At 41.7% G+C, this 27,829-nt stretch overlaps 3 protein-coding genes across 5 annotated transcripts in view; 1 reads left to right on the top strand and 2 right to left on the bottom strand.

Annotated features, from left to right (window-relative positions):
* Nucleotides 1-1,867: 1,867 nt before the first annotated feature.
* On the bottom strand, nucleotides 1,868-11,296 carry LOC110980925 (melatonin receptor type 1B-A-like). Its single transcript, XM_022238003.2, has 3 exons — nucleotides 10,989-11,296; nucleotides 5,347-6,199; nucleotides 1,868-3,548 (listed from the first exon to the last, which is right to left on the bottom strand). The coding sequence occupies exons 2-3, from the start codon at nucleotides 5,817-5,819 to the stop codon at nucleotides 2,888-2,890; spliced, it is 1,134 nt and encodes a 377-aa protein (XP_022093695.2). The 5' UTR covers nucleotides 5,820-6,199; nucleotides 10,989-11,296; the 3' UTR covers nucleotides 1,868-2,887.
* A 620-nt stretch (nucleotides 11,297-11,916) lies between these two features.
* Nucleotides 11,917-18,178, bottom strand: nubp2 (nucleotide binding protein 2). Its single transcript, XM_022238007.2, has 9 exons — nucleotides 18,085-18,178; nucleotides 16,898-17,016; nucleotides 16,172-16,260; nucleotides 15,726-15,835; nucleotides 15,387-15,458; nucleotides 15,160-15,242; nucleotides 14,416-14,526; nucleotides 13,735-13,804; nucleotides 11,917-13,300 (listed from the first exon to the last, which is right to left on the bottom strand). The coding sequence occupies exons 1-9, from the start codon at nucleotides 18,122-18,124 to the stop codon at nucleotides 13,155-13,157; spliced, it is 840 nt and encodes a 279-aa protein (XP_022093699.2). The 5' UTR covers nucleotides 18,125-18,178; the 3' UTR covers nucleotides 11,917-13,154.
* Nucleotides 18,179-18,206: 28 nt separating this feature from the next.
* Nucleotides 18,207-27,829, top strand: part of LOC110980866 (uncharacterized) — a 44,550-nt gene continuing 34,927 nt past the window's right edge. Inside the window, exon 1 of one of the 3 annotated variants that reach the window (XM_022237901.2) lies at nucleotides 18,207-18,317. The gene's annotated coding sequence lies outside the window, so the exon portion shown is untranslated. Of the gene's footprint in view, nucleotides 18,463-18,725; nucleotides 18,923-27,829 lie in introns of those variants that run through there. The other 2 variants (XM_022237900.2, XM_087139519.1) reach the window with 2 other exon arrangements.

The raw sequence follows: 27,829 nt of genomic DNA, 5'->3' as shown, positions 1-27,829 counted from the left end.
AACTAATGCAAGTGCAGTATTGGTGACAATTATCTTTTTCTGTGAAAACCACCACTCTTCCCGTTCTTCTCAATTGTTTTTAAATATGGCCTGACCAACACCAGGAGACGCTGATATCACCGACAACTGTGGTACCAGTTGGTGCATTTTCATTAATCGTCGGAGCATAATGTTCTCTATATGCGTCATGCCCAAACCCTATTTCCTTATCACGCCTGTTTCATGTCACCTCCAGTGTACGTCATCCAAGGTACGTCGCGCTTGCTTCGGTGCTTAGGTGATTAGATGTGTATGGATTTTTCTGCACATCAACTCAAGTATGTTTGAGACAAAAAGTACGGGAGATCTATGATAAAATGAAGTCTAGCAGAACGATCTTCGTCTTTCTAAACAGCGAAGGAAACGTTCTGCCCCAATGAAGAACGGGAATATAAGACTTAATTTTACATGACACACCTTTAAGGAAAGTGTGCATGCTGAATATTTAACTGATGAACTTGCAGAGTTCTTATAACTCGTTTCTTGTTACTTAACATCTTTATTTTATGTCGCTAATTTCCCCCAACGACACGTATGTGCTAACAACGGAGCAACAACATTCAGTTCCGGTACGTGTACCGACTTTTAAATCACTTTCCTGGCCCTAAGAGGCCCTTGTAGTTTGTTTTAGTTGAAGCCATGTCTTCATAATGAAGGACTGTGTTTTTTAGTAAATGTGACGGACCTTAATTGCTGAAAGTTAATCTGCAATATTCGTAGTCTATAAATAAACGACGCGTTGGTAGACGACGTAATCAAACAATCAAACTATGGCCGAAAAAATACTCTCTCGTGTAAACATACACACTGTCGATTGATTGATTTAAGGCAAACAACGGCACATCGATCAAATAAACGATTCCCCGTGGTCTACATCCACAGTTCACCTAGATACACGGTACGCGCGATGTGCGTTCCGTGGTGACACCGGGAACGATCCAACTTCAAATCTCAGTGAATGATAGGCGCCAACATTAAGAGATCCAGTTGAGACTTCACTGTGGAAATTGGAGTAAGATCGAAACATCTCTGTTAACTCAGGCCATTAGTAGGGGACAGAGTTATGTAGCTTAATTTGATGTCAGCGGCATATTATGATCAAAACAAGACTCGTTATTTTCTTTTGGTTTTGGTAAGGTTCATTAATTTACAGCAGGGTCTTAATGAAGTATATTTCAAATGAAGATCTACAACGAATCATGTTCAAAAAGGTGTTCCCGCTCTAACGGTCTTGTGTTTTTCAGGATAACTTCAAGGTGAATTTCTCTGCATATCACATTTATGCATTGAAATCACCCCCTTTACGAATTTTAACTAATACATTCTTATGAAAATAGGGCCTATGGTGTCCAACGTTGACCGGTTTTGCTCAGTTAAGTTCTGTGCTGCCTTATTCGCCTTTGTGTCAATTATTTCTTTGGGACCCCAGCTACTGGCAACTGGGTACTTTCACCTAATTTTATTTTTAATGGTGACATGATGTAGAGAGATGATTTTTCCCAGTTTTCGGCCAAACACAAGATACTATTTGGAAATCTGGCAGGTTTAAATATGACAGGAAGACGCAAAGGAATTGGTAATTTGACGCGTAGAGGACGACTTCTCGTTTCCCCACGATAGCTCGCAGATATTGGTAAATTGTGAACGGTCACGCGCTTTTTGAAAACCAAACCCATCTGTATGGTAGAAAATTATTTCTCTTTTACTAAGGGCACACGTTTGGGTTTTCGATGGAAACTCCAAATTTGCACAAAATGCATCGTCTCCGTCCTCTTCCCGACGTGGCAAATCGGGCCCTCTTTTACGAAATGAACTGTGAACTGACAGGTTTATAATCAGTCTACTAATGAACAATGTCTTGCAAGACTTTATTTATTAATATTTCGTAGCAATAAACAGCTTTAGCTTGGCAGTTCCTCTGTCAACGCCATATGGCACAAAACGTTTGCGCTGAAGGCCTAGACAATTAATGGCCAAGCCGTTAGCATTGCCGTTTTGGGCGCCAAAGCTGCCATCACAGCTTGCCATTTACACCTCCATCACCGTCGATGCGCACATGCAAAGTGAGTAATGCTTCTTGCAAGCACTGCTCCCGCATCCTCACGGGAGATTCGTGCGAAAATCTGTAGGCAATTGAAGGCGGTTGACAGAAACAACTCATGCTTAGAAATTAATATATATCTATACAAGAACACCTATTGCGTATGTCGGCTTGGCGTCGAATTGACGCCAACTCCTGGTTGTTGAACAACACGCACTTTCAGGAAAAACCTAACCTCTGTCTCCCTATACCTCTTAATTGATTGGTACAAGTTGTAAAGCGTTGTGTTCGAATTACCCCGTCGCACCGCACAAGATTCCGGATAATTCGATCTTCCTTCGGGAAGTATATTATAGTGTACATGTACGTGCATGCATTGAGATCACAAGGCACAAGAAACACGCATACTACCTCAAGGCTGCATTAAGCTGTACTGAATGAACTATTCGAGTTATTAAAGTGAAATAAGTAAATTTCAGTCTTAAGGTCAGTACAAAGTTTTCTTTAATATTTGGTCTAGTTTATAGCCTTGAATTTGTGTTCGACTAACTGCCACAATGCATGTCAGGAATATTGGCTTAGAAATGCCGTATTTTGGAAAGTACTGATAGAAGTAGAACACGAAACTTTCCGTGATGTTAGAAGTCCAGCTTCAAAGAAACATGGAATAGTTCATTTTTGTTTCGGAAGGGAAGAGGCTCACTCTTCTGTTGCCATCACGTGACCGGAAAGTTCTAGTTGTAGTTCCCAAGCACTGAGTTTGGGATAGGACAGGGTACCAGGCAGGCATATAGGATAGGTGATGCATCAGCTTGAGTATGACATGGGTCGAGCATCTACAACATCATTTTTCGACATGTTACGGGAATGGACCTGATTCTCTGCCACTACGGTCCCTTTCAGGCACAGCAAGTGCCTGAGGAAGGCCACATAGCCCCGTCGAAACGTCGGGTTGGTGGCGGCATAAATCACGCAGTTGACGCTGCTATTGGCGTGGCAAAGGTTGACGAACAACACATACAGGGTTCTGTTCCATGTGTTCTGGGTATCAAAGAGAACGTACACCGTGTACGGGGCCCACATGATCAAGAACACAACCCACAAAGTCATGACGGTCCGGAGTAGCGCCATGTCTCGTCTTTTTATCCTACGCCGCCCCTGGCCTAGAGTCGCGAACTCGGTGGCACCTTGGCTCAGACGGCGAAGGGTCCTCCTGCTCGCCCGGACGAATAGTAGTATTCGAATGTAGCAGTAGGTGACGATGGCGATGGGGGTGCCAACACCGACCGACACCAGAAAAATCGTGTAGCTGAGAGATGCAGTGTAGTTGAAGGTACAGAACATGACCTTAGGGTCGTAGGCGTGGCCTCCCCAGCCAAGCAGGGCGGGTAAATCCATCAAGAAACAACCCACCCACAGTCCAGCCAACATGGCAGCCACTCTGCTGCGTGTGAAGATGCGATGGTACCTGCAAAAAACACGCAGAAAGAAATACATATGAATGATGTATGCGTGATGCGGGTACAAACGTTAGCAAACCATGACGTGAAAACTGATTATTAATTAAGCCATTAAAAATTCTCTAACCATAAGAACCATGGCCAAGTATAACTTATGAACGAGCGGCATCATATTGCCTTGAAGGAATTTACCTTGGGAAAATTCAAGAAAAAATTGAAGAAATGAACAGTTGCAACTGTGTAAGGCTTGCTCAAGCACACAAGCGAGCGATAAGTGACAGCAACAAAATATGACAGCTACCATCTACTGGACTACAAACTAACAGTCGAGGGATATGTATCTGTTCATCATCCTAGATGCCAGTCGCAAAAAAAATGTTAAATTAAAGACCAATTGAAGTGGATATTGTAATGCTTGGCTCCCTGAAATAATTAGTTTCGCGGAACCACTCGGGCTCATAATGACCATAAATTGTCCATTGCCACGTACAAATTACGTTATTATCCGAACCAAAATTGCTTTCCGTTTTAGCATGCATGTATCGCAATCACCTGACCTCATTAGATACCCATTTTGACCTCAGATATCTGGAACTGCATCCGCACCTTATGACTATGCCGGTATGATGGGCGCTGGAAACAATATTAGGAACATACCACACATTCAGAGAAGTAACGGTACCAGGAAAGGGCAATATGGAAAAGTAGACTTTTGCTGCTGTCTCTGTCAGCCATAAAAAAAAAACTGTTCTAGGCTTCTAGCTATGTTGGAAACGAAAATTTTTTGAATTGCGACTTTTAAAGATGGATGTCTCCAGACCTCATAATTATTAATGTGGAAGACGTCCAAGGATTGACCGACTGCTCCTTTTCATGAACACAACATGACTCATTGATAAAAAAAAACACGAATCAAAAACAAAAGAAAAAAGAAAACAAAAGATTGGAGCATTAAATTTGACCCAAATCCGGGAAAACTGTGGCGGAAAATTCAAGCCTTTACTTTGATAACACGCTCTGCTCTTAACAAATTTAAAAAATGTGCTCAGAATTAACTACGAAAGGGTCCAAGTCGTTGAAACATGACAACCGATGGAACATGACACTACTTACCGTATGCACAAAGTAATTTACAATCCTAGCTTTATATCAGCATCATTTTACCTAAATACTACCTCCTTTAATTTTGATAGGAATTACCAAACGCTTTTTATTTCCAATTTACACCCAACTGTCCTTCAGCGGCACTTACAATACACCTTGTACAGCCCAAGGTTTTCTCACAGAAAACTTCAGATGCATGTAATGCTATGGAGTACCGAAGTGAATACGTCACACGCTCTATTATTGTGTAAAAGGCATTAGCGCGAGAACCAGCGCGTGAACCAACACGCGCGCGTACTCCATTCGTTTGCACTGCACTTTCTGGTTCACAGTGACGTCACACTTCGGTACTCTATACATGGACGGACTTCAACGTGCACTGGAACAGCTATGTACATGTACACTTCTTTCATGTACACATATAACATTATGCAGGAAATTGCCACTATCAACAACTGCAAACAGGGTTTATTTTTGACCGATGTTATAGTCCCCATTTGATCCTTTACTTCGAGATTCTGTAGTCTCAGTCATCTTTATCGCATGACTATCTGAAGTATCATTCTTGTTGAAAGTGCACTGTGTGTTGCTTATTGGGACTAAAATGCACCACAACTAGGCTGGATGTTGAACTTCAATCGCTCAACAAACTTCAACGGCAATATTATTCTCGAGAATGAATAAGAATACCAATTAACTTACGCTGAATTATGGCATATACAGACATATCTGTTGATGCTGATGGCTGTTATGCTCCACAGTGAACAGGTACAACTCGTGGTACATAGGAAGCCGAAGAAATCGCAGAGTGCCGGGCGATTCCTGAAGGTGGCGCCAAGCTTGAGCAGTGCATCCACGGTGGCGAACTGGATCAGGGCAGACACGCACAGGTCGGCCACGGACAGGTTGACGATAAAGGCGTTGTGGAGTCGCCGCAGTGGTTTGTGGACCAGCACTGAGCCGATGACCAGCAGGTTGCCCAAGGTGCCGGTCAGGCCCAGCCCCAAAGAGATGCACAGGAACCAAGTGTTGGTGGCGGTGTCATTGACGTACGGGTTCCAGATCGTGGGAGCATAGGTGACTGTTCGTGTCCATGATGGCGTCGGCGACATTGACGGAGACATCGACGGCGACTGTGACTGGAATGGTTCTCCGGTGGGGCCATTCGTCGCCATGACCCAGGCACTTTCAGGCGGAGTCTCTCGAAAATGTCACATGCAGCGAGAGACTTAAGAGAATATTTCACACGAAGTGTTCATCCCTCTTCGGACCGCAAGCTATATTTATGATCGAAACGGCACCAGCAATTGATGAGTTCAGGAATTTCCTGCGATAGGCACGGCGCACAACAGTCCCCTGTAAAATTCCCGAAAGCAATTTCACCGACGCAAATGAGAACCCTGAGCGTCAACTGTCATGTTCGTTCATCCATGCCAGCACAAGAAGTCTGAAACACTGAATGGCTGCAGTTGTCTGCCTGTCTAATGGTTTCAGTCAGTTTTCATCGAGACGCGGCCAAGGGACGAGTTCTTTGGCAGACAACCATCGCCGACGGCTGCAGACGACAAAATGATACAACACTGGCGTCACTGAACATGCAACAACAGAGCCAGGCACTTTTAAAACTTAGTTTCCTTCCAACCCTGATGTCACCTGTTACCAGGGCAACGCTATCCAGCAACAATGGGAATTTCGAGATAGTGGAGGCCTTTTGTTTTAAAAACTCCAGGACAATGCGTCCCCTTGGTAACTCGACTACGCGGCTGTATACGCAAAATGTCTAATTTGGTCTGCAACGAGCACGGTTGTGTGTGTAGGTGTGTTTGCATAATTTACATGCAGGTCACGTGTGGTAATATTTATTATGGATAAGCTTCTTCCGCTAATAGGACCGGCGCGATGTCATTTGTATATTGTTACTGCATATAGTAAAGCTGTCATCTTGTCCTGTTTTTAAACATGCGCATAACTCATGTTAACTGAGGCTAATTGGCCCACGTATTTCACAGAAAATATATCCCACCTTACTGACAACCTGATGGGCATTGTAGGCCTATGATTTTTTTGTTTGGAGATATTTCGCCCGGGTTAATTACACATGTGGTGAATATGACACCTGTAATATGCAGATTTTCGTCGTCAAATTTTTTAGTCAACCTCTATAATTTCATTCTATTATTTCTTGAAGTACGTTAAGGTATCAAGGTTACCATTTACACACCCCCACTTAAAAAAAATACATTTCAGGACGAAATAGAATGCTTTATTTTGCTCGGACGATAATGAATGACACAAAAGTTAATGATGCGGAATTAATGGTGTTGAAATTCCGGTTACTCTTGTTCTTTTCTGCCGAATACAAGCGCAATAACTAATGCACACAGTTACTTGGATTCGCCACAAAGCAGTCCGACTGAACGCCAAGTGTGACGTAGGCACATTAATTTTGTACAGGGGCGTAATTCCTAAGGGGTGGGGTGCATAATTTCCCCCTTCTTGATCGGGGGTGGGTCATTAGATCATCCCCCACAGTTTCATGGCAAGAAAAAAAACCGGATATTCAGATATTTTTCGAAATTCCACACAAACAAAATGTATTTAATTGTATTGAAAAAGGAAAAGGTATAAACGCTTTAAAAACGCCGTTTTGGTGTCAGCTTAAAGGTGTAACGTGATATTTCTTTGGTGGTCATAAGATGTACATCTGTATTATGAGCAGCGCCCCCAGTGTCATCTGGTGTCCACTGACCCCCTCCCCCACACACACACTTTTCGAATTTCCACGGCCAGGCTATTTGCTAATGTCATCCCCCATCCCCGCAGACAACGGCACAATAATACGCCACTGATTTTGTTGCATTCAACTTCTGTGAAATTGCAGGAAGAGCTGTCGGTTAGAGCTGGTGGCTCACAGCGTGTTTATTTATTACTTTTCAAAGAAGGCTTGGGTACTTGCCATCTGCGTGTATCGTATTGGGATGTATTTTTATGTCAACAAGAACTGAAGTTAGTTGTAGAGGTTTGCGCGGTTTTACCATGCACGGATATCGGTTTCTGTGAGTATGAGTGGTTCTGATATGAAGGTCAACGCTTCGGACTGCGAGTCCGAAACGTTGAGAACCCTTCGGTTCTTTTCAGAACCAGTCATATTCATAAACGACATAATCCTTGCATAGTGCTACCGCAAACCTCTACAACTAAATTGCTACCTTCACCATGACAAATTTCAAAGCTCAAGAATCAAAATATGAAAACACTGTAAGTGTACACCAGTGGTGTGAATCTGTCCCAGAAATATATAATGGAGGATGGGGAACAATGGGGGGTGACTTACCCGGCCACAGAAATTAAAAAAAAAAAGGGGGGTGACACAATTATGACAGTAGGGGGCGATGTTTATGATACAGATGTAAATATTGTAGTATGCAGTGGCGTAGCGACTCCTACACCCCCGGTCGCTACGCCCCTAGACTACATGTAATATGTAGGGCCTACTGGAATCCTGCAGAAACTTAGATCGAAACAGCGTATTTATGGCTTTGTTTTTTTTATTGTTCTCCCTTTTTGAGTGATATTGAATATATTTTGGTAGTTGGGAAGTTCTAAACATCGCTCACTGCAAAAATTGAGGGGGACGATTGAATAGCTAATCTCCGGGATTTACGCCCATGGTGTGTACACAGAACATCACGAGCATTACGAATAATGTAGATGGATCTCAAGTTCTTATGGGATTATTGTCACAAAGGAAGTGTGGTGTCAGCCGTTCGGGAAAGAGGTTAATGGCCGGTAATTGTATCCTGTACATACATTATCACATAGTATCATCTGTTGTATTACGACCACAGGGCACGGATCCGTCTATGAGCATTGCACAGCTGCATGCCGAGTCTTATGGCTGCGACTGAAACAGCATTAGCCTATTATACAGCCATGCATGTGGACGCTAATGGCGGCCGCGACTGCAGACAAAACGGTTGTTTCCGGTCCAGGCCGAGCTAAGCAGTTCGTTTGGTACAGTGCTTTGTATAACTATAGGCTCCGTTGGTTACTATCACTCTTATCTTTTGACAAAAACCAGACCTCGTCACTTTCCCGAAAATGACGCACTTGAACATTTCCAAGGGCCAGTTTTCAAAGCGAGAAACTTGAAACATGGTATTCAGGTCACATTAATAAACAGATGACTATGCAAATGAACCATCTTAGCATGTACTTTCAAGAAGGCCACAAACAGGTGTCCAGAAAATTAGCTAATGTTATTCTTCTAACATCGGTTGCCGTGAGTGCAGCATGGCGATCGACAAGTCACACCAAATCACATCTATTATGAGCTACTTTTCTGTTTCGGTCCTCAGGCACTACATCAGTTAAATTTTCTTGAAAGGTTTTATGCTGTCAGGATTCAAAAGAACATATTCAAAACGAAGACGAAAGCAAACTACAGCAAATTTCAGCACACGATGGCCATTGACAATCATTCGTCTGGTAGGTCATTGCGAAATCAATTATCCCTGCACCCGTACCTCGCAGCCTGAGGAAATTCAATATGCACCGAGATTTATAGCCAATCAGAGTGAATGCTTCGACTCTAACACCCACAATGTTTAATACACTATTGTCAGTTGGTAAGGGTTCAAGAACCAGAAGATGATTATTTGAGTCGTTTCATAGCAGGAAACGAGAGAGTAAATCTACAGGTTTTGATGGTTTTCGATCGTTTCACGTTCTCAGTAACGCGTAACTGATATCAACGCTCCTTGGTATCACAACAGAGTAACGACTTTTAGGAAGCTCTAGGTCATTGGCTCCTTACGGGTTTAATACCCCGAGCTCCAAAAGGACTTTATAAAGAAAATCATTTATCAAACAGAAAATCATCCGATAAGTTGTTAGAGCTTGAAATTAGTTTGAGGAATTAAAAAGTAGAAAAGCTCTACAAACAGCTCATTGAGGTTCAATAGCGCCTGGTTTGCTATCACAATCCAGGCCAAGATCAAAACCTAGGCTAAGCCCTTTTACAATTCAGCCGAACCTCAGATGAGGATCGAGTCACACCTTGTCTGACGATGCGCATCGAGCCTTTTAAGCCAGACAAAAGTTACAACCAGAGAAGACACTCCCACACGCCTGCCGACCGGCTGCAGCTGCTGGCTTGTTGGTCGGACGCGCGCGTTCACGGAATGAAAAGTGGAATGGACTAAATCTGAATGAACTCACACTAATCTTATCCTACCAGAGATGATTCAACAATTTCAGAAAGGCCAGCCCTGCAGATCAACAAAATTGGGCCCGATAAACACATGCCCTGGACAACAAATTTCTGGGGAAAACACATGTATGTGTCATCGTTTCCTTGGACAGGGCTTATTCCAGATGGAAAATCAACATTATCAAAAGCAGTTAACATTACTTCCAGAGACCATTCTACATGAATTTGTGCATGTCAAGACTTTTGTAATCTGCAGTTTGCATGTATCCACTCTTTCTAAGAAGCAATCACACTGAACCTTTTGTATTAAGGCTCGATACGAAAGCCGGCGAAATAAATGACTAACTGCAATATTTCTCTCTTCTACAATCGTCTCAAAAAGCTTAAGGAAAGCAGATGGCAGTAGCGGAAAACGGAAGGGATGGCTTTTACCTAGGCGGCGGTTAGTTTTCGCAGAATAAGGCAAGTAAATTGACCCACAGTATTCTCGAAAACCTTCAGGCGTACATACCTCAAGCGACTGGAAAAGCAATCTAATCAATATTTTGTGACAGAAGTATTGTAAACAAAATGTACAAAATAACGATTTTCAAAGAAGCCAAGCTCTGCCATCTTCCAATGGCAGTCAAGTTAACCACACGCCTATTTTGCCAACAGCTCGGTTAATTTGGTTTGAGATATCTGCGAAAGCGTCAGACTGCGCGAGCAGACGTACTCTTGCAAAAGCCTTCAATTATACAAATTCCTGCTCATGAAAATGCCACCGTGAAGTTTTGCCCGTCATGCGGAAGGTCGGCCTACAAAGCACTGTGCATTGTTCATGGAGGGAGAAACCTCCATTGTCTACCTAAAGAATTTTACATACGTTTGCAGAGATACCTCATCAGAGAATATCTAGGACATCAGTTTCCTTTACTTGTAGCCTGGGTAAGTTCATAGAACAAGTATTGAAAAGTCAAAGAATTTCATTGGCAGGCGCGAAGCCGCCACAAGTATTACCCACCCTGCGACTCACTTTCACACCAGAGCAAAAGAACTTCGAATTCGTCAAAACCTACAACAGAGCAATAAAATGTTGCACCTTAAATTCAATCTGTTAACAATAAGATCTCTCTCTGATTTAAAAGCTCACCTTTCCACCAAGCCTTGCACTGTTTAACGGGACAATACCTTCAGTTTACGGTCTGTCGCAGTGTTGGTAGCAACATGATTTCTCAACGCCTATGTCAGCTGCAGCGTCCTCGACCCTTGACGCCCTAGGATTTCCAATGTAAGCCTCGTGCACTTTGCTGTTTCCCTGTTGTTATTTCCTTCTCGGAAATGTAAAACGAAACCACTTTCAGTGGAATTCTGAACCTGAGGAAAAAACAATATCCTCCAGCAAGGCACGTTCGGTATATTCACAATTGGCCACTGCAGACTGGCACCCTGTGCCGTGGTAGTTTTAGTACTCAACTATTTCTTCTCTATCTATCAACATTTAGTGATTTAACGAATTTTAGCACTGCGGATAACATTTTATATCTTATGAGTGTCCTTTGTCAAGACTCCAAGTCACAAGTTGTCTATTCCCATGTAAATAATTTGGTTGACAGTCTGCACACCACTTGAGCCGACAGCCTACTGCGGCCGTGACCTCGGAGCTAGCAAAACACTCAAGTCGGTTGTTCTAAAATGGAGTGGTAATTTCCATGGAATGGCTTGGAAAAGAAAAGGGAAAGGTATTCATCGCCTATAATTTAAACAATCATCCCCCCCACGGATCGCGAGAAAAGACCACGATTCGGTCAATCATCCTCTTTCATATACTCTTTCAAGTTTAACGAACTTCTCAACTGGACTTCCCAATGGACGGTGCGGCATTTGAAGAATGTGACAGGCAATGCTGAGAAGTTATGAATGAGCCGAGGTCATTTAGGGTCAGCGCTTAATACTAAGTCGCTCACAAAGAAAAAAGACAGGAACATGTTTATGAATGGTATCCTGCCTGTTCCAATGCATCAATTCAAACAGCGTAAGTTAAACACATACATAGTGGAGGATACAAAAATGGCTCCACGTGGATTTGAAATAGGTACATAGTTTATTTCAAATAAAGACGATTTCATACATGTAATAAGATACTTACAAATAAACCAGCATTACTTTTGTTTCATTTTTAAAGCATAATGAGGTTAACGACATTTGAAGGGTGTCCTTCACCTTTTATTTTATTTTTAAAATATTTTCATGCAATAGCAGGGTATCTGGGATGCTGACCTTGGCACCTAGCAACAACTGATTGACATGTACGGTTTGACCAAAAACAGCATAAGAATAAGTTAGCATGCTCCCTTAACCCAGAGCAAAGAACGACATCCAAACGTTGCCGTCTGGGGGAGGGGGTGTGGCTTGGGGGATAAAAATCACAAAAAACCTCCCCCTCCCCCGTCAAATATTTCATCAGTGTCCCCCCCCCCGATATTTTTCCCACTGGAAAACAGTGATTTAACCCCTCCCGAAAAAAAATCTGGTGGCACCCATGCATCCAAAAATACAATGGCTCGCCTCAAAGGCCCCAAGAAGATCTGCTCTCACGTAAGGAACCTGATCTGATGATGTGGGGCCATAAATATGTATAAATGCGATGTAAATTAAGCGTACTCATCCTACAAGTGATTGCTTCTCTAGGATTTTGTTTTAAACAGGATTGTAATATCCAGGCATCAATAACATGTCAATAAACAGACTCCCGTGGTCTGGAGTCCCATTGTTTACGGAGTCTCGCCTCAACAAAAGGAACCCACCAACCTGGTTCCCATGGCCATGGGTACGATCTTGCCACGCCATGTTGGTCCCCACCACACCTTGTACGATCTAACCCCTGGTGTTGTATAATTTAAATATCTCACCATTTGAGATATTTAAATAAGGACTTTTAATTTAGTCAGTGTTTTAAGCACAATGCACATTTATGCGTGTGTGACGTGCAAGAGAATACGTGAGCATGAGCGTACAGCTTTGACTATTCAGATTGACAATACATTCATATATATTCATCTTGAATAGCCAGTCAGTCATTTTTGTATTCAACACGACCAGGGGCTAGTGAAGGAACACGCAAACAGCCCATGGAGTTGAGGTTGGGAACCCACTGACCTCGGATAGTGTAACCCAACTGTAATTTTAGGTTTGATTCAACAAGGTATTGGATTTTGATTTCCACTTAAAGCCCCAGGGCATCAAGGTTATGTTATTACAAGAAATACTCTTTAAACAGTATGGGCTAGTTTGAAAAAAATGATCAATGGTGCAGTAATCAAGTCCTGGACAAGCTATTGTTTTGTAGTAACGTCCTAACGATGTCCTGGATTGCGCCAACCGATGGTGATGTCGGGAAGCAGTCAACGAAACTCTTGCCCTCCTCCAAGCATCTGGTGAGTTGTGGGTCTAGGGGAATGCATCCTGAGAGAAAATCAAAGAGAACGTGAAACAAGACAATCAATTCACACCATGAAATTGTGTAAATCTTGTAAGATTCAAGGTCAAGTAACTGTTTCAATAAGATGTTTGGGCCGCTCAAAAAAGTTTTTAGATTGCACCACGATAGACAAAGTAGTGTTCAGTCAAGGAGATGAAAACTAGGAATAAAATTCAATATTCATTACAATTTAAAAAAAAAATAATGTAATGAAAAAAAATCATTAGTCTGACAGGGTCTCTGGAAGATTTTAGACTATTTAGCAAAACTTGACTTTTTTTTGGGGGGGGTGATACAGTTTGAAAACTGATCCTTAATCCTCCAGCAAACGAATACAAATGGCAGAGATACAAAGAGAGTTTCTGAGAAGTTCTCACCAAGACTGGCACTGCCAACATACAATAACCCGAAAACTTACCAAGAAATGGTATGGAAAATTCCCTGGCAAATAACTCGCCTCCTCCCTTTGAAAAGATGTTACTGCATTCCTGAGAAAAAAAAGAGAAACTTCAAAACTGACATATCACACTGAGAACAATACTCTTTCATATTACATCCCTGCCACATTGATTGATGATAACTCTGGTGGGCTGGTTGACCAAATGGTTGGGGCTTATAACTTGTCATAAAAGGGTCAGGGTCAATCCAACCTACTGGCCAGATGTGTCCTCGTTGTGTAAATGTTGCCCAACTGTCATGCTACAGTCCCATGACACGTTTGTGAACTCAAGGCAAATTCTGGCCGAAATTTTACCAGGAGCTCGTGCGACGTATGCAAATGTGTCTTAAGTACCAAAGCAGTGTGAATCCAAGTAAAAATTGTCGCAATTTTGTGTCTCCAACTAGTCGCGAGCTGTCGCAGCCCAGTGAGATACAGGCTTAAGAATTTGAGTAGACAGTCTGAAAATTCCTCAAAATAATTCATTACTTTCACCAGCACAGGGCGTCATCACTCATAAGAAAGGATTAACCCTAACCGTCCTCAATCCTCTAACAGGAGAAGGATTGAGGACCTCCAACAGGTGAAGGATTGAGGACCTCCAACAGGTGAAGGATTGAGGACTGTTATGGTTAAGTAAATGCTGGAGAGCAGACTTACAGAGCAGTGCGGGCAGACATAGCCACTCATGTTTTCTATGACACCCAAGACTGGTATGCCAGTCTTCCGACAAAATGTGAGTTCTCTCCGGACGTCACCCACGGCAACTGCCTAAAACGGATCAAGATAACAATGCAATGCATAAACGTGGAAACATTCAAATACATCGATATTGGACATTCATCACCTTGTCAGTCCAACAAGGGTGCTCAGGCTAGCAACAGGCAATTCAGAATAAAAACAAAAGAAACACAAAACAAGTATAAGCTGCGTAAGACTTTGTTTAGGCTTTTTCAAGTTCTAAAGGTAACACGGCAAATGAAATGCTTGGATCCAAGGAAAAGTGGCACACAATCAAGAGATGATGATCACACCACACTGGTCGAAAGTGTGTAAGTGGTAATCTGGTTCCATAAAAAAAAATTGTTTAACTACTGAGAGATTGCTCAATGGAAAATAACAAGCGACTACAAAACTCCATCCTAGCTAGAGCCTTAAACTTGTTAAAGCTAACAGTGACCAGAGGGGTTTATCATACTTGGTTCTATTCCCATCTAAGGCTTTGTCTCTGAAATCCACCCTGTTGGCTTACAGAGTTTGAAATGAACAAAAATAATTTGATTTTTGTTCCAATTTCAATATGTGGCTTACTACTGAAATAACAACTTTAAATTGAAGGAGTTAGGAATCAGGCAAAGGCAGAGATGGAGTTGAAGCCCAATATTGGAAAACTCTGTAAGTTACCTGGGGTGTTGTGACTAAGATGGCTCCATCTGGCCTGTACTGATGTAAACTCTCAACGACTGTGATGTGTTCATCTGATGTGCCTGAGAAAACATTCCAAGCAATGAAAATGGTGTTCAATATTTCATTTTGCAAAACTGCCATAATGATGAATTGGTTATCAATGTTTCATTTTCAAATTAATTTATGATTTCTCCTGATGACTTTGGAGATATTTGTCAGCTTACCAGGTGGAGTATCAATGATAAGGTAATCAAGATCGCTCCAGAAAACATCACTCAGGAATTGTTTAATCATTGCTGGAAAAAATAAACAATTTAAAATAAGAATGCATTTAAATTATGGCGTTAATGCATTATGCGCACAGTGGAATAAGAGTTGTTCCATCTCTTTTAGAGTGGTTGCTCCAAAACTTGGACAATGACCCCAAAATGACCCCAAAACCTTTGTTTGACTCAGACCGGCGACAAAGAATACAACTTTGGCCCACTGTGACATCATGGGTATGACCACGAATAAAGTCTGCAAATTAAAAGGGTCAATTGTTTTCTCATTGGCTCACGTACCGTTCTTCTTGGGTCCTCTCCACACCACGGCATCATCACTGCCTCCTAACAAGAACCCAATGGACATCACTGCAAGGCGTTGCTCCATGTCTGCATATACCGGAACCCACCTGCGCAATACAAGACCACTGAAGGTTGAAATTAAGATCTGTGCAAGTGCCACGATGAGCTTACGTATTAACAAGAAAGAAATTCTGTTTCTGCAGATTTTGATATGCCGAAGAAGATTTGTTTAACACCTCTCCAATCTTCGGAAAAAGTTTCATTTCTTTTTCTATTTACCACAGGTACATGTAATATTTAAAGACATTCACATTGGTCGTCACAAATAAGTAGCTCAAGAATCCTATTTATATGATGAAAAAGCAAAGAGTCCTACATTCGTGAAAAGTGAACATGGGGACAAGAGCTTTTATCCAGGATATGAGTAGAAAACTGGTACCCACCCCCGTGAACACTGGTGCACATCCTTTCCCTGCACATTTAGCATGCGAGGAATACTTGGACCACACAGATCAATGTCAAGTACACCGACCTGTCAAAGGAAACAATTCAGGCAATTTTTTTATTTTAATCCAATCCTTTTCAATAGCAGCTTCCCCTTCAGATTTGCTGGCAAACATTGAAAATGTAAAAAACTGCAAAGCTGCCGTATTGTTAAGAACTGCTGGAACACAAATGTCAAGCTTCAGATATGTTCTCAAAAAGTAACCAGCCCAAATTCCCTTTGCATTTTTCACTCAGAACAATCCCATGCTGTCCACAATTAGACACTGTACAGCAACCAGAGGGGTAAATTCCTTTGGGAAAAGACCTCTGGGGATGAAAAGTCTGCCCAAGACCTCCAGCACCCAGGATCTACCGATAGCTTCACACAGTTGCTTCCCACAGAACATGCCATAAAGGTACACATGAACTCAACATACGCAACAAGGTCCTAGGGAAACAACCCACAGCTGTACATGAAAGCCTACTGCATATTTTTTTGCAGACAGCAGCTTCTTAATACAGCGCTGTTAAATTAAGCAATAGTCACTATCCAGGAATATACCCAAAGTTTTCACCATCTGGCTACAGTGGTGACTACTGAACAACCAGAATCCTGGAACCCTGGTAGACCTATTTGGGGCTTTATAAAGAATGCTGTGGACGACCCCAATCACCTGACCTACCTTCAGCCCATTTTGTCTGAGTGCCAGAGCGATCTGGGTGGTCACCGTGCTCTTCCCAACTCCTCCTTTCCCGGACAAGACAAGAATTGTGTGTTTCACTGACTCCAGATTATGCCTCTCTGAAATCGAATATGTCAGCAATGAATCAAAAAACGAGGAGGGAGGAGGTTTTTTTTTTTTAAATACTTTGGTATGCATGCTGATCTGGACTGCTGCAACCATGGAACGAAAGTGCCATGTTCACTTGAGACTCGTGCACAGAAGTGCACATTACATTGTGTGTACGTATGTATTCAGGTCGCATGTTGTACATGCATAAGGTTGTGTGGGCATTGTAGAAACTATCGGGGACGGCTAAGGACATCGGAAAAGACACCTTAAAAAAAAAACTACGCGGCAAGATTTTTTAAGGAGGGCGATGATGCTAAGCTATTTTTTTTTAATGTTTTAATGAGGGGCAGCGAAAATGTGTCACCCAGAAGCGAATACTTCCTTTGGTAGGGACATGCATAATGAGTGAGGGAGCTGTTCATTTGGGATCTCAAATAGGGAATTGTGATTAAAATTTGTCCTTTTTGGTATCACCTGGCCCTGGCGCATGCGCACACCAGTTCTCAATTGCCCTTTGACACCACACACGCTCTGCAAGACGAATCCGAACTTACAAGGACAACCCGAGGAACTGACCGACCACAGTGCCGTTTTTCGGGACAGTTCTCTTACTTAACCCCACTAGTGCTTTGCGGAGGCCAACAAAATACCTGGAGGACCTGTCGGAGTAAGCCCAGTCGAAGATAGGTTGAGTCGGCCGCCAAAAAACACTACATAAATTTATGGTGAAGCAAGCATTGATTCATTGTAATAAGGTACAGATGAGAATAAAGACTTAACAAAAATATGAATTCTAACTTCTAGGTAAAAATCCACACTCATTTTTGTGTACAAATAATCAGTTTGCTCTACATTACACAAGTACAAAAAATATGTTAAAATATCTAAAAACATCCCCGCTTCAAATCAAGTTTTCTTGCTTTGCAGATACCGATGGAATCCAAACTTTGGAAAGAGTTCCTTATATGTATGCGGACAATACTAAGTTTCAGGCCGATATATATCTTTCAACCGAATGCAATGACTGCCATGGCCGCTGATGGCCAGAAAAGAATACTTATGCCCTACGTACTTACCCTCGGTGTTTCCACTTGCATTTCCTATGGAGGCTTCCATCTTGAATAGCTCCAATCAAACCAAGTGAGGGCGCTAGGTAAGTTAAATAAACTTTTTTACCAAATGAGGGCGCTACATTACTTTAACCAGCTACAGCATGCGCACACGTACACAAACACGATAAACAAAATGCTCGAATCTCTGGTTTCCTTTCCTTACTCATAGACGTTCCCGGATCCCAGGTGCCCGATCGGTGAGTCCATTCTGAGCCAGGCAACACAATTACAGCGAGATTCTAGTTGTGAATCTCTATTTTCGCCAACTGCATTTGATTCGGGTTTTTCAGCACATTTCTTGGACTGGAACTCCGAGTGGGAAGAGAGTGAGCGCGAACCGAGGTAGGCCTAGGGCCTCTACTCTAGTAGTACTTTTTGTAGTAGCCTAGGCCTAACCCGTAAACAGGGCTCGACAAATACTCCTCTGTCGTATACTGGGCCTGGGCCCTGTCGAGTCCCAATTCATAGGGATTTCTTTTGAAAAGATTTATCCGGGATATCCGGGGGCATAACTAAACTTCAGTACTTACAAATTTCGATCAGATACGTGAGAAAACCTGTCGATCTACGTACTCATGGAAAATCATGGCCGTTTTGTGTCGCAGCTAATACGCAACACCCTTGGCTGGTTCCCTGTCCAGTCACACACGGCTTGCGGCAAATTATTGGTAGCGTGGATTGCTCTCTGTGACGTGACACGAAAGTGACGAAACAGCTGTCAGTTTTGTCCAAGTGGGACAAAATTCGTCCGGAGTGGGAAAACGGCAAAAAAGGCAACATTTCTTCCTCCGAACGAGAAACGGTGAGTTTTCTGCAATAAGCCAACTAGCGGAATGTTTTCCTTGTAAGTAGTGAATGTACCGGTGCGATTTCAGCTCATAAAATCAAGTGGATGTTTAGGCATGCCATCGGATATCCCGTAAAAAACTTTTCGAACAAAATCCCTATGAATCGGGACAGGGCCCAGTGTACGACGGAAGAGTATTCGTCGGGCCCTGTTTACGGGTCTAGGCTTCTAGAGGCAGGTACAGGTTAACACTAGGGACGAAGGGCTGACTATGCATCATGCTGACTGCCTGAGCAGAAATACATGTACATGTAGTCTGAAAGTGCTTATATTTGTAGCTTAGCAAGCAAAGCCAAGGCTGAATACTAACCAGCTAACATAACTAACGTGCTAAGGCATTGAAGAGCTTGGGCCTGACCAGTACAGTAGGCCTAGTCTAGTCCGAGTAACTTGGATCCTACAAATCACATTTTTTAACATTTGGATATGGTTGGGTAATTAGTAGGGTCTGAGTACATGTACCTTTCATATATACTTTTACTTCAATTAATTAATTTTACTCAATATGGCTCGTGACCCGAGTCAAAATCCTCCAAATTCACCTCTAAAACTGTCCTTAAAATGCCTAATGGGCCTATCTATGGATTAAGTGAGAATTGGAGATTCCAATAATGATTATATGGTGTATTCACATGTGGGAAAAAAAGAGAAATTTCCCCTTTAAATCAGAAACGCTCTTATCAACGAGCTCGAAGACACCATCTTTCCTCCAATAGCGATTTGAACTGTATGTTGATGTCCTTTTGACGACGTCACGGCGGGCTGGCCTCGTGGACCATTCACAGAAAGCATTCTGTGTTGGCACACGCACTCCAACGACTGTTTCTTGAGCAGCGTATCGTTCAATGTACAGTTTCGATATGGTCACAGCCCCACACGTCTGGCTGTGGATGGCTGTCTTTTGATATTTGTCTCTTTTCTGTCGCCATCACAGCCCTACTTCAAGGCATGACTGTAATGCCTGAAATCCAAACTGCAGGATTGTCACAAACTTTAAATCCTAATATCTGGCCCTAGTCTAGGGTTACGTATGGTAGATGTGTGCACTTGCCTGTTCTTTGCACAATCAGTCAATTTTATTGCACGGTTTGTTGATAATTCCACCATCAGCCAATTGCCTTTTCTTACAAATTCACAGAAGTAAAATTGGAGATCAACCAGTCATGGAGGTTGATCGGGGGGAGGGGTGTGCAGATCAACCATTCAAACCCAACATGCATGTGTTAGGGGCAATCAGTCTGTCTATATGATCACTTGGTCGTGCTGGCTGTTGGTCAGTCCTGTATGAAATCTCAGACGCAGTGACTGCAGAATAACCCCCCTTGGAAATGCTCCCACAAAATCTCTGTCTGTTCAGTCGAAGATGCTCATGCGATCTGTTGGAAATGAAAAAAAGACTTTAGTATCAAGCGGAGGATATTTTGAATAATTGTTGGTCAATATGTCTTTATTTTGTTCCGGCACGGTACAGTGGAACGTGTGCAGTGGGTGTTAAAAAATCTGAAAAGAATTCCAAATAATGACATCAGTCACATCATTCACTTTTGCCTGCAGAGACGCATCAGCCATCAGAAAGGGATTGTAAAGGGTGTCAAGTAATGTCCAGACCTGGAAGTCTGTCCCGGAATTCGGTTGTGAGAAATCTTCATTTGGTGCCATGCTTGCATTGTCAATGTGATTTTGTATTCATGAGATGGAATTCAGACCTAGTGCAGTTCTGGACATTTTTACATAAAGGACTTTTCTTGAAAGCTTAAGTTCAGGACCCATGTGTGAGCGTGGTGGTCCTGAAGTTATACGGCATCTTCATTGGCATCGGTCTAGGTTGTTAGGATTACAATTTGTGAACAACATACCCGATGCAATGTACTGGTAAACGGAAACAAAAACAAAAGGAAAAAAAAAGTCTCCCTACTTTTGGTTTGGATAGTAAATATGCAGTATTCAGTATCCCACGTTCTTACTACACCAGCAATGAAACATACCGTCTCTACATGTACATGTATGCACTAGTAGGGATTCCATCAGTCACTGCATACAGTGTTTGTATTTTTATTCTCAGCACTACGTCATGAATTTGATCTGACTTCAAAACTGGACATTGGTCTGCAACCACCCACAAAGGCCTGTAGACCCCTACTTTGTTAAACCTTACGTGTACATTTCATCTGAGAGCCTGATCAGCTGATAACTGTATCTTTGTTCTGTTTGTGCAAAATGTTGGGAATTCATCCGTCTTGGTTCGTTGAATTGAATGTACATTTTATGTAAGTACACATCAGTCTGCAGGAATTGGTTACATTGCATGTAACTGATGTTATACATGTACATGTACGTGGTGATGAGACATGCACATGAACAGTACGGTACATTGGCTTTGGACATTTCAACTTTCAACAGCTTTGTTATTTCAGTGAGAGGTACAGTGCAATATACATACATGTACCGGTGCAAACTTGTGCATCCAAGTATATTCATATACATGTACATGCATCTGCACAGTGAATGCCTTCATGTTTCCGTGCTCCTTCCCTTTGCTCATCCACATGGAAAGGAGTTTGATTCTTGTGAATGAACACTGAGTGAATGGAATAACACAGAAAGCAAGGAACTGATGCCAGGTTTTATTAGGCAGCATGGGAGAGGGAGTGTCACAGCAGACGGTGCCTCGACCGTCTGCTTGTAGTGCAATAAAAGTTGAATACAAATTGGTAAAACAAATTGTTGTAGAACTTTTATTTCAAATATAAAATGAACATGGCGTCAAACACCAATAACACAAAGATAAGTAATCCGAAGTCTACCAGATAGTGTAAATTCTGAACAAAATGGCATATTTGGTACAGCTATTGAAATATCACAAACATTGAATGCATCACTCATGAATAAATTATCCAAACTCCAACTAAAATAAACTACATGTATGTACCATACAGTGATCTTCCAACCAAGGGCCAAATAGTAATAATGATTGATACAAAATTCATGCTGTTGGTATCATGATCTAAAACATATGCAGTATTAGTGACTTCAATTTGGTACAGATTGCACAATGATCCTGAAATGTTACAAACATGCAGTATTGCATTGATAAGGTATGAAATTACATAATATTGCAAGAACAAAATATTATACAGACTATTTCGATGAATTAATCTGAAAAAAATTTAATATTGAATCAGAAGCTGCTGCAGATTTGTAAACGCACAGGAAGAATTGTACCGGTAGACTTATACTTGATTTTGATATATCTGCATGCAGGACCCACACAGCACACTGACGCCGATAATAACTTCACTCACAATTAATTCTTTCCATTGAGGCCATTGCATTAAATTGACATTATATTACTTCATTAACCTCACTGAAAGCTACAAAATACTACTTGCATGTACAGAATATCGTACAATGCTGTGACTTGTATGAGGACATGACCTTATTGTTCTCTATTGTTCTCGCGTAACAATGGAAGTGCCCTAGCCAGTTAACACATCATTGTTTGTTTTCTGAAAGAAAGATGCTTTTGTGATAATTATGTTTTTCTTAAAACACATTGTATCAGATGCATTCTTGATTACTTGCACTCTCGTCAGATGTCCAAATGAAAACTTACAATTCGAAATTGTGTGCCTACATGTCACAAGAAAAATAATGTTCATGCTGTTCTGACAAAATTCCATTCCTTAGGCATTAGATCTTACACATTCAAAATCATGTCTAAAAATCCACAGCCAATTGGTTGATTGAATTCCGTTGATCCACACTACTGTGTTAAGTACACACCATACATGTACATGTACATGTACTGGTAGTTTTTTTGTCAAGATCTGATCTGGGCAACTTTAGGAGGTTGTGTACATGTACGAATAAGAGTTTTGCCCCCTGTTTACCTGCATCTGTCAAGAGCTTCATTTTTATAACTTGCTGCTGTTTGGACTGAAGAAATTGTAGCAAACGGTTGAGTTGACTCCATGTAGTGGTCGCTGATTGTTCAGAATGAATGAGGTACGGTACATGCACAGGTTACAGGGTAGAACAGAATGCCACAAAGATGCAGGCCATCTTGAAATACATGTATGAGGGTTGTCACTGAAACAATGGTGTGTAAGATGTGTGGGATCCATACATGTATATGCAGGTTCTCCATGCATTATTACAATGAAAAGGGAAAAAAAACACCAAACAAAAAAGGCAAGCAAAAACCTCTGCAAAAAGAGCGTTTAAACAACAACTAAAGTCTGTAAACAAGACCCTAAACAAGAGATGAAAAGTCATATGAAGGACACTAAATCTCTGCTGCACAGTAACGGCACAGAAAGACGGAGATGACCTAGAGATACAAGTACCATTTGGGTCTTGAAAAAAGGGTGGCTGGGGGCTCTGAAGATGATGAAGTAATCTATGACTTATCGGAAGAAGTACATGCAATAGAAATGCAAGAGCCCAGAGCGATGTACTTGTACAAGCAGAAGCACTCAGCGCAAGTGAAGACCTGGAACTGTTTTCCGTTTGTCAGAAAGCGCTTCACTTGTAGATACACATAGGTGACTAGATTGAATTGGAAAAGAATACGTGACTGCAACGCAGGAAACACATCCCAATTCCAAGGATGCATTCATTCATTGACCGTTCATTGAACCGAAAGAAACTATATTAATTTTTTCCAAAATTATTTTCATACGTATACATGTTACACGTACATGTAAGCCACATACCACCCGGTATGTGTGGCAACCACAATGTCTAGCTACATGTACATTAATATCACCTGAGTGAAAAAATCTAGGGAACCGAAATTTGGGCATGATGGCCTTACAATGTGAAAGTCATAAAGCTGCAGGATATTATTTTCTGATTTTAAGTTGACCTACACGGACTGATGAACATGTACATTACCATTTCAGCCGATATCAGAGAATCAAATTTTTGCCAAGTTTCAGTTATTACAGTGTACAGTGCACCTTTATTTTCAATTCCTCTCTCTGGTCATGTCACACGAGCTCAGGCTAAAAGACATCTCACAATAGAACCCTATGAAGACAGAACTGCCCTTGCGGTACTGGTGGTCTGGTGTGCTCATATCACATTGTGTAATACAGTCAGGTGTTTTTTTATCACTGTGTTTACATTCAAAGCATCTGTAGAGAAATACAGGAAAGTGACTGATGACTTGTTTTTTTTTGAATGAGCAAACTCAGCGTTAGAAATGATGATAAGATCCAGATAGCGTCTGAGGTCAGATGCTTACATTTACATGTAGGTGCATGAATAATTTAACTTACATGTACAATGTAAAACGCATTTGTTTCTAGGTTGTTCAGTTACGTGTAGATGATGCGTCCTACATGTACTGGTATGTGCATTTGACAGGCTTGTGATGATCAAGTTAAATAAAGATGAAATTGAAATCCATGTGAAATTGTGAGGAACTGGGGACATTCAATTTTAAAAAGAAGGGATGTCCCAGATTGTGAGATGATTGATTCATCGTGGACAACACATCTGCATTATTTTGTTACATTCAGAAGCCAACAAACCATGCAAGTTCTCAATGGCAAGCTTGGGTACGTGTACACGTACATTTTGGTTCAGTGTTCAAACTGAGCACTGGCCTAATTCTATCATCCACAACCAGTAATATCTTTCAAGTCTAGGGTTTGAGTTGACTTATGCTGATGAGGGCGTGTGTGGTCACATCCAGTCATCGTTCTCTGTCACATTGTGAGAAGAATCCACTTGTGTTCCATTTCACAGATGCAAGAGAGGCTAATGTACCTATGTTAACGATAAAAAATACGTCCGAGTGTCTTACCACATATTGAAACAGCTCAATGCTCATAAGCATGTTCACACATATCATGTACATGTAGTTTAAAAAATGTTGGGGTTTGTATTTTCAGCTTTCTGTGTTGGCTTTGGTATTATCGGCTGTATTGGAACGAGTACATGTACTTGTACCTGACAGTATAGAGTACCGAAGTGTGACGTCACTGTGAACCAGAAAGTGCAGTGCAAACAAATGGAGTACGCGCGCGTGTTGGTTCAAGCGCTGGTTCTCACGCTAATGCCTTTTACACACTTATTGTACGCGTGACGTATTCACTTCGGTACTCTGTATTTTGTCTCACTTTTCTACAAACACTGTGTACATGTACACTTTGCTGCTGCATTGCACTCTTTTGCAGCTTGACATACATGTACATTTATTAATCTTGTGAAGAGCACTTTTAGGAAGTTTACATGTATTTAATAAAACTTTAATGACTTGAAGTCACCTTGAGATTTGCGTCACTTTCAGAAAGTTGGCTGTGAGAGCGTGTGATGCTTTCTGGTTATAAAACTGGTTCTACCGGTACGCGTATTTTGCCACCACTTTTGGTCCAGTATTGGGCACATACATGTACATGTACGTGTGTGGTATAATATCCAAGTATTCAACAGGGTTCCTGTGGCCTGGAAAAGTCATGGAAATTTGTTTTTCCTTTTTCAGGCCTGGAGAAGACATGGAATTTTGTAAAAATGACTTAAGTCATGGAAAAGTCATGTAAGTTTGTCATGGAAGTCATGAAGCACTGTGTGATTTCTATTGTCAGAAATAAGCGCATAAAATCTGTGATTGTATTTGCAACCTAAAAGGCCGAATAGTCCAAGAAATTGCATTATTTGGTCATGGATTTTCATAAGTTGGTCATGGAAAAATCATGGAATTTAATTGTCCTTCAAGAGCAGGAACCCTGATTCAAGTACTTGCACACTGTACAATACATTTGTACCTATCCCATCCCTATTTCATTGTGCATGCATTGAGGCACACTTGTACATTATGTTGTGTAGTGCAGTCGCAATTTAGTTGAGGCTTTGTGCTCCTGAGGCAAATTTGACAAGTATTGCACGTGCTCAGTATGGGTTTCCTGCGCAATTGATGAACAGGTGCCTAAAGCAGCATGATGAAAATGAGTGTCAGGAAGAACTGGACTGAAGATAGATGCTACGTGTAAGTGGTTGCTTGGAGACCACTGCCCTGAGAACCTGTCCTTGTCATTCCAGAAGCTGTGCATGTCGATTTGCCAGTTTAGTCATTTTTTTCCCTCAACACTGGTTCAGCAAACTTTCCAAATGCTCAATTGCTTTTAAAATCATTGCTTATAAATCATTTCCTTGTCACACCGATGTACATGTACCCTAATTAATCCTTAGAACATGCAGTATTTACATAATTTACATACTGTATTCAGTTTTAAAAGAAGAAACCAAAGAAACTGCTACCGTACGTGAAGAGTTTTCAGTCAGTCAGTCAAGTTGGAGCACACACTCACTGGCTTAGAAGAGACAAGCTGTTGGGAAGTCCTTGCAACTGGGTTGGAGCACACGCACACGCCCACTTCACATGTGAAGATGTGCAAGCAGAAATTGGCTCTGCGAGTTCAGTGTGTCCCATGCCAAATGCGCACAAACCTGTGCGTGCACACAGTGAGTTCACACCAATGGATTGTCGTTATGTCAAAACATGCCATCTGTTGTTCCTGCGCTTAGCGGATACCAGTACATGTACCTTTGCTTGTCCCCGCTGCCCATTAAGAAGGGAGCTGAGATGAGCTAATGCCCTTCCAAATGTATGCATTTGAAAAGAAGGGAAGGGTACGGCATCTCCCAATAATTAATTCCAGTTGGCAGATAGAGTTTTGGTCTGCAAATGAATCCAAAATTGGTAAATAAACGATATACTGGTTCATTGACCGTCAGCATTTCCCCTGAAGCATGAAATGTAATGTACATGTACCACAGATTTCCATTTTACCCGACATGAGGTTGGTGAACAAGTAGGTAAATTGACTCTGGCGCACCCCTCCCCCCCAGAAAATGCCTTTGCTACAACCCTGACAAAGCATCATAACACAATCCCCACCAACCTCGGGGCACATTCAGTAACACGTTGTAACTCCTAGTCACAGAATTAGAAAGCAAATTGGCATTCTCTGATGGATGACAGTCGGGTCACTTTATAAATTTAGGGTCCAGTGTACATGTACATTTGTTTCATGTTCCTTCACATGTGTGGTACATGTATATGATTTTGTAAGTTTTTAATTTCCAAGGGTAAAATAATGGAAAGATGTACCTGGCAAACACATTAAAAAATAGTTTGAAGTCAATTTCTGTAATACTGTATTTCCAAGTCAAATTACCGGTACATAGGCCGAGTGTGACAGGAACACCATATACAATATCTCAATTTTGGGCCCCAAAGTTATAGAGTACCCAAAGTGACTATATCATGCGCACAATTATTATGTGTGTAAAAGGCATAAGTGCGAGAACCAGCGCATGGACCGACACGTGTGCGTACTGCATTTGTTTGCAGTACACTCACAGGTTCAAATGATGTCACACTTCGGTACTTTCTTAAGTAGGTATGGGGCTGAATTTCATAGAGGTGTGCATTGTACATGTACGTACATGTATGTGTGCACTGTAAATGTACAGTATTTGCTCATGGAAGATTTGGTGTCTGTAGAAGTGTGGGATTTTTGGCAATTAGTGGTACATGTATACGTGCATTGCGCGCTGTACGTGTAAATTAAACGTGACTCTCCTTAGACAAATTTCATGGGCGTGCACTGTAGTGACGGTGGCTTTGTATGGTGCTATTGGTACACATACAGGGTTACCCAAACCTTAAGAGTGTACACACTGTGTGCGTCATGCACCATTACAAATTTATAAACACGAATTCTGCCTGCTGTGTGTCTTGCAAACTGTTGATGTTACTGTACATGCATACCGGTACCATTATTAGGCCAAATAATAAAAAAATTGAGGTGTTTTTGTATTGTATTTTTGTATTTGTGTTTTTGCATTAAA

This window comes from Acanthaster planci, linkage group LG07 (genome assembly GCF_054643075.1).
Source record: "Acanthaster planci isolate LZ-2023a linkage group LG07, COTS_SCS, whole genome shotgun sequence".
Lineage (NCBI taxonomy): Eukaryota > Metazoa > Echinodermata > Asteroidea > Valvatida > Acanthasteridae > Acanthaster > Acanthaster planci.
This window is presented reverse-complemented; position numbering and strand designations above follow the sequence as displayed.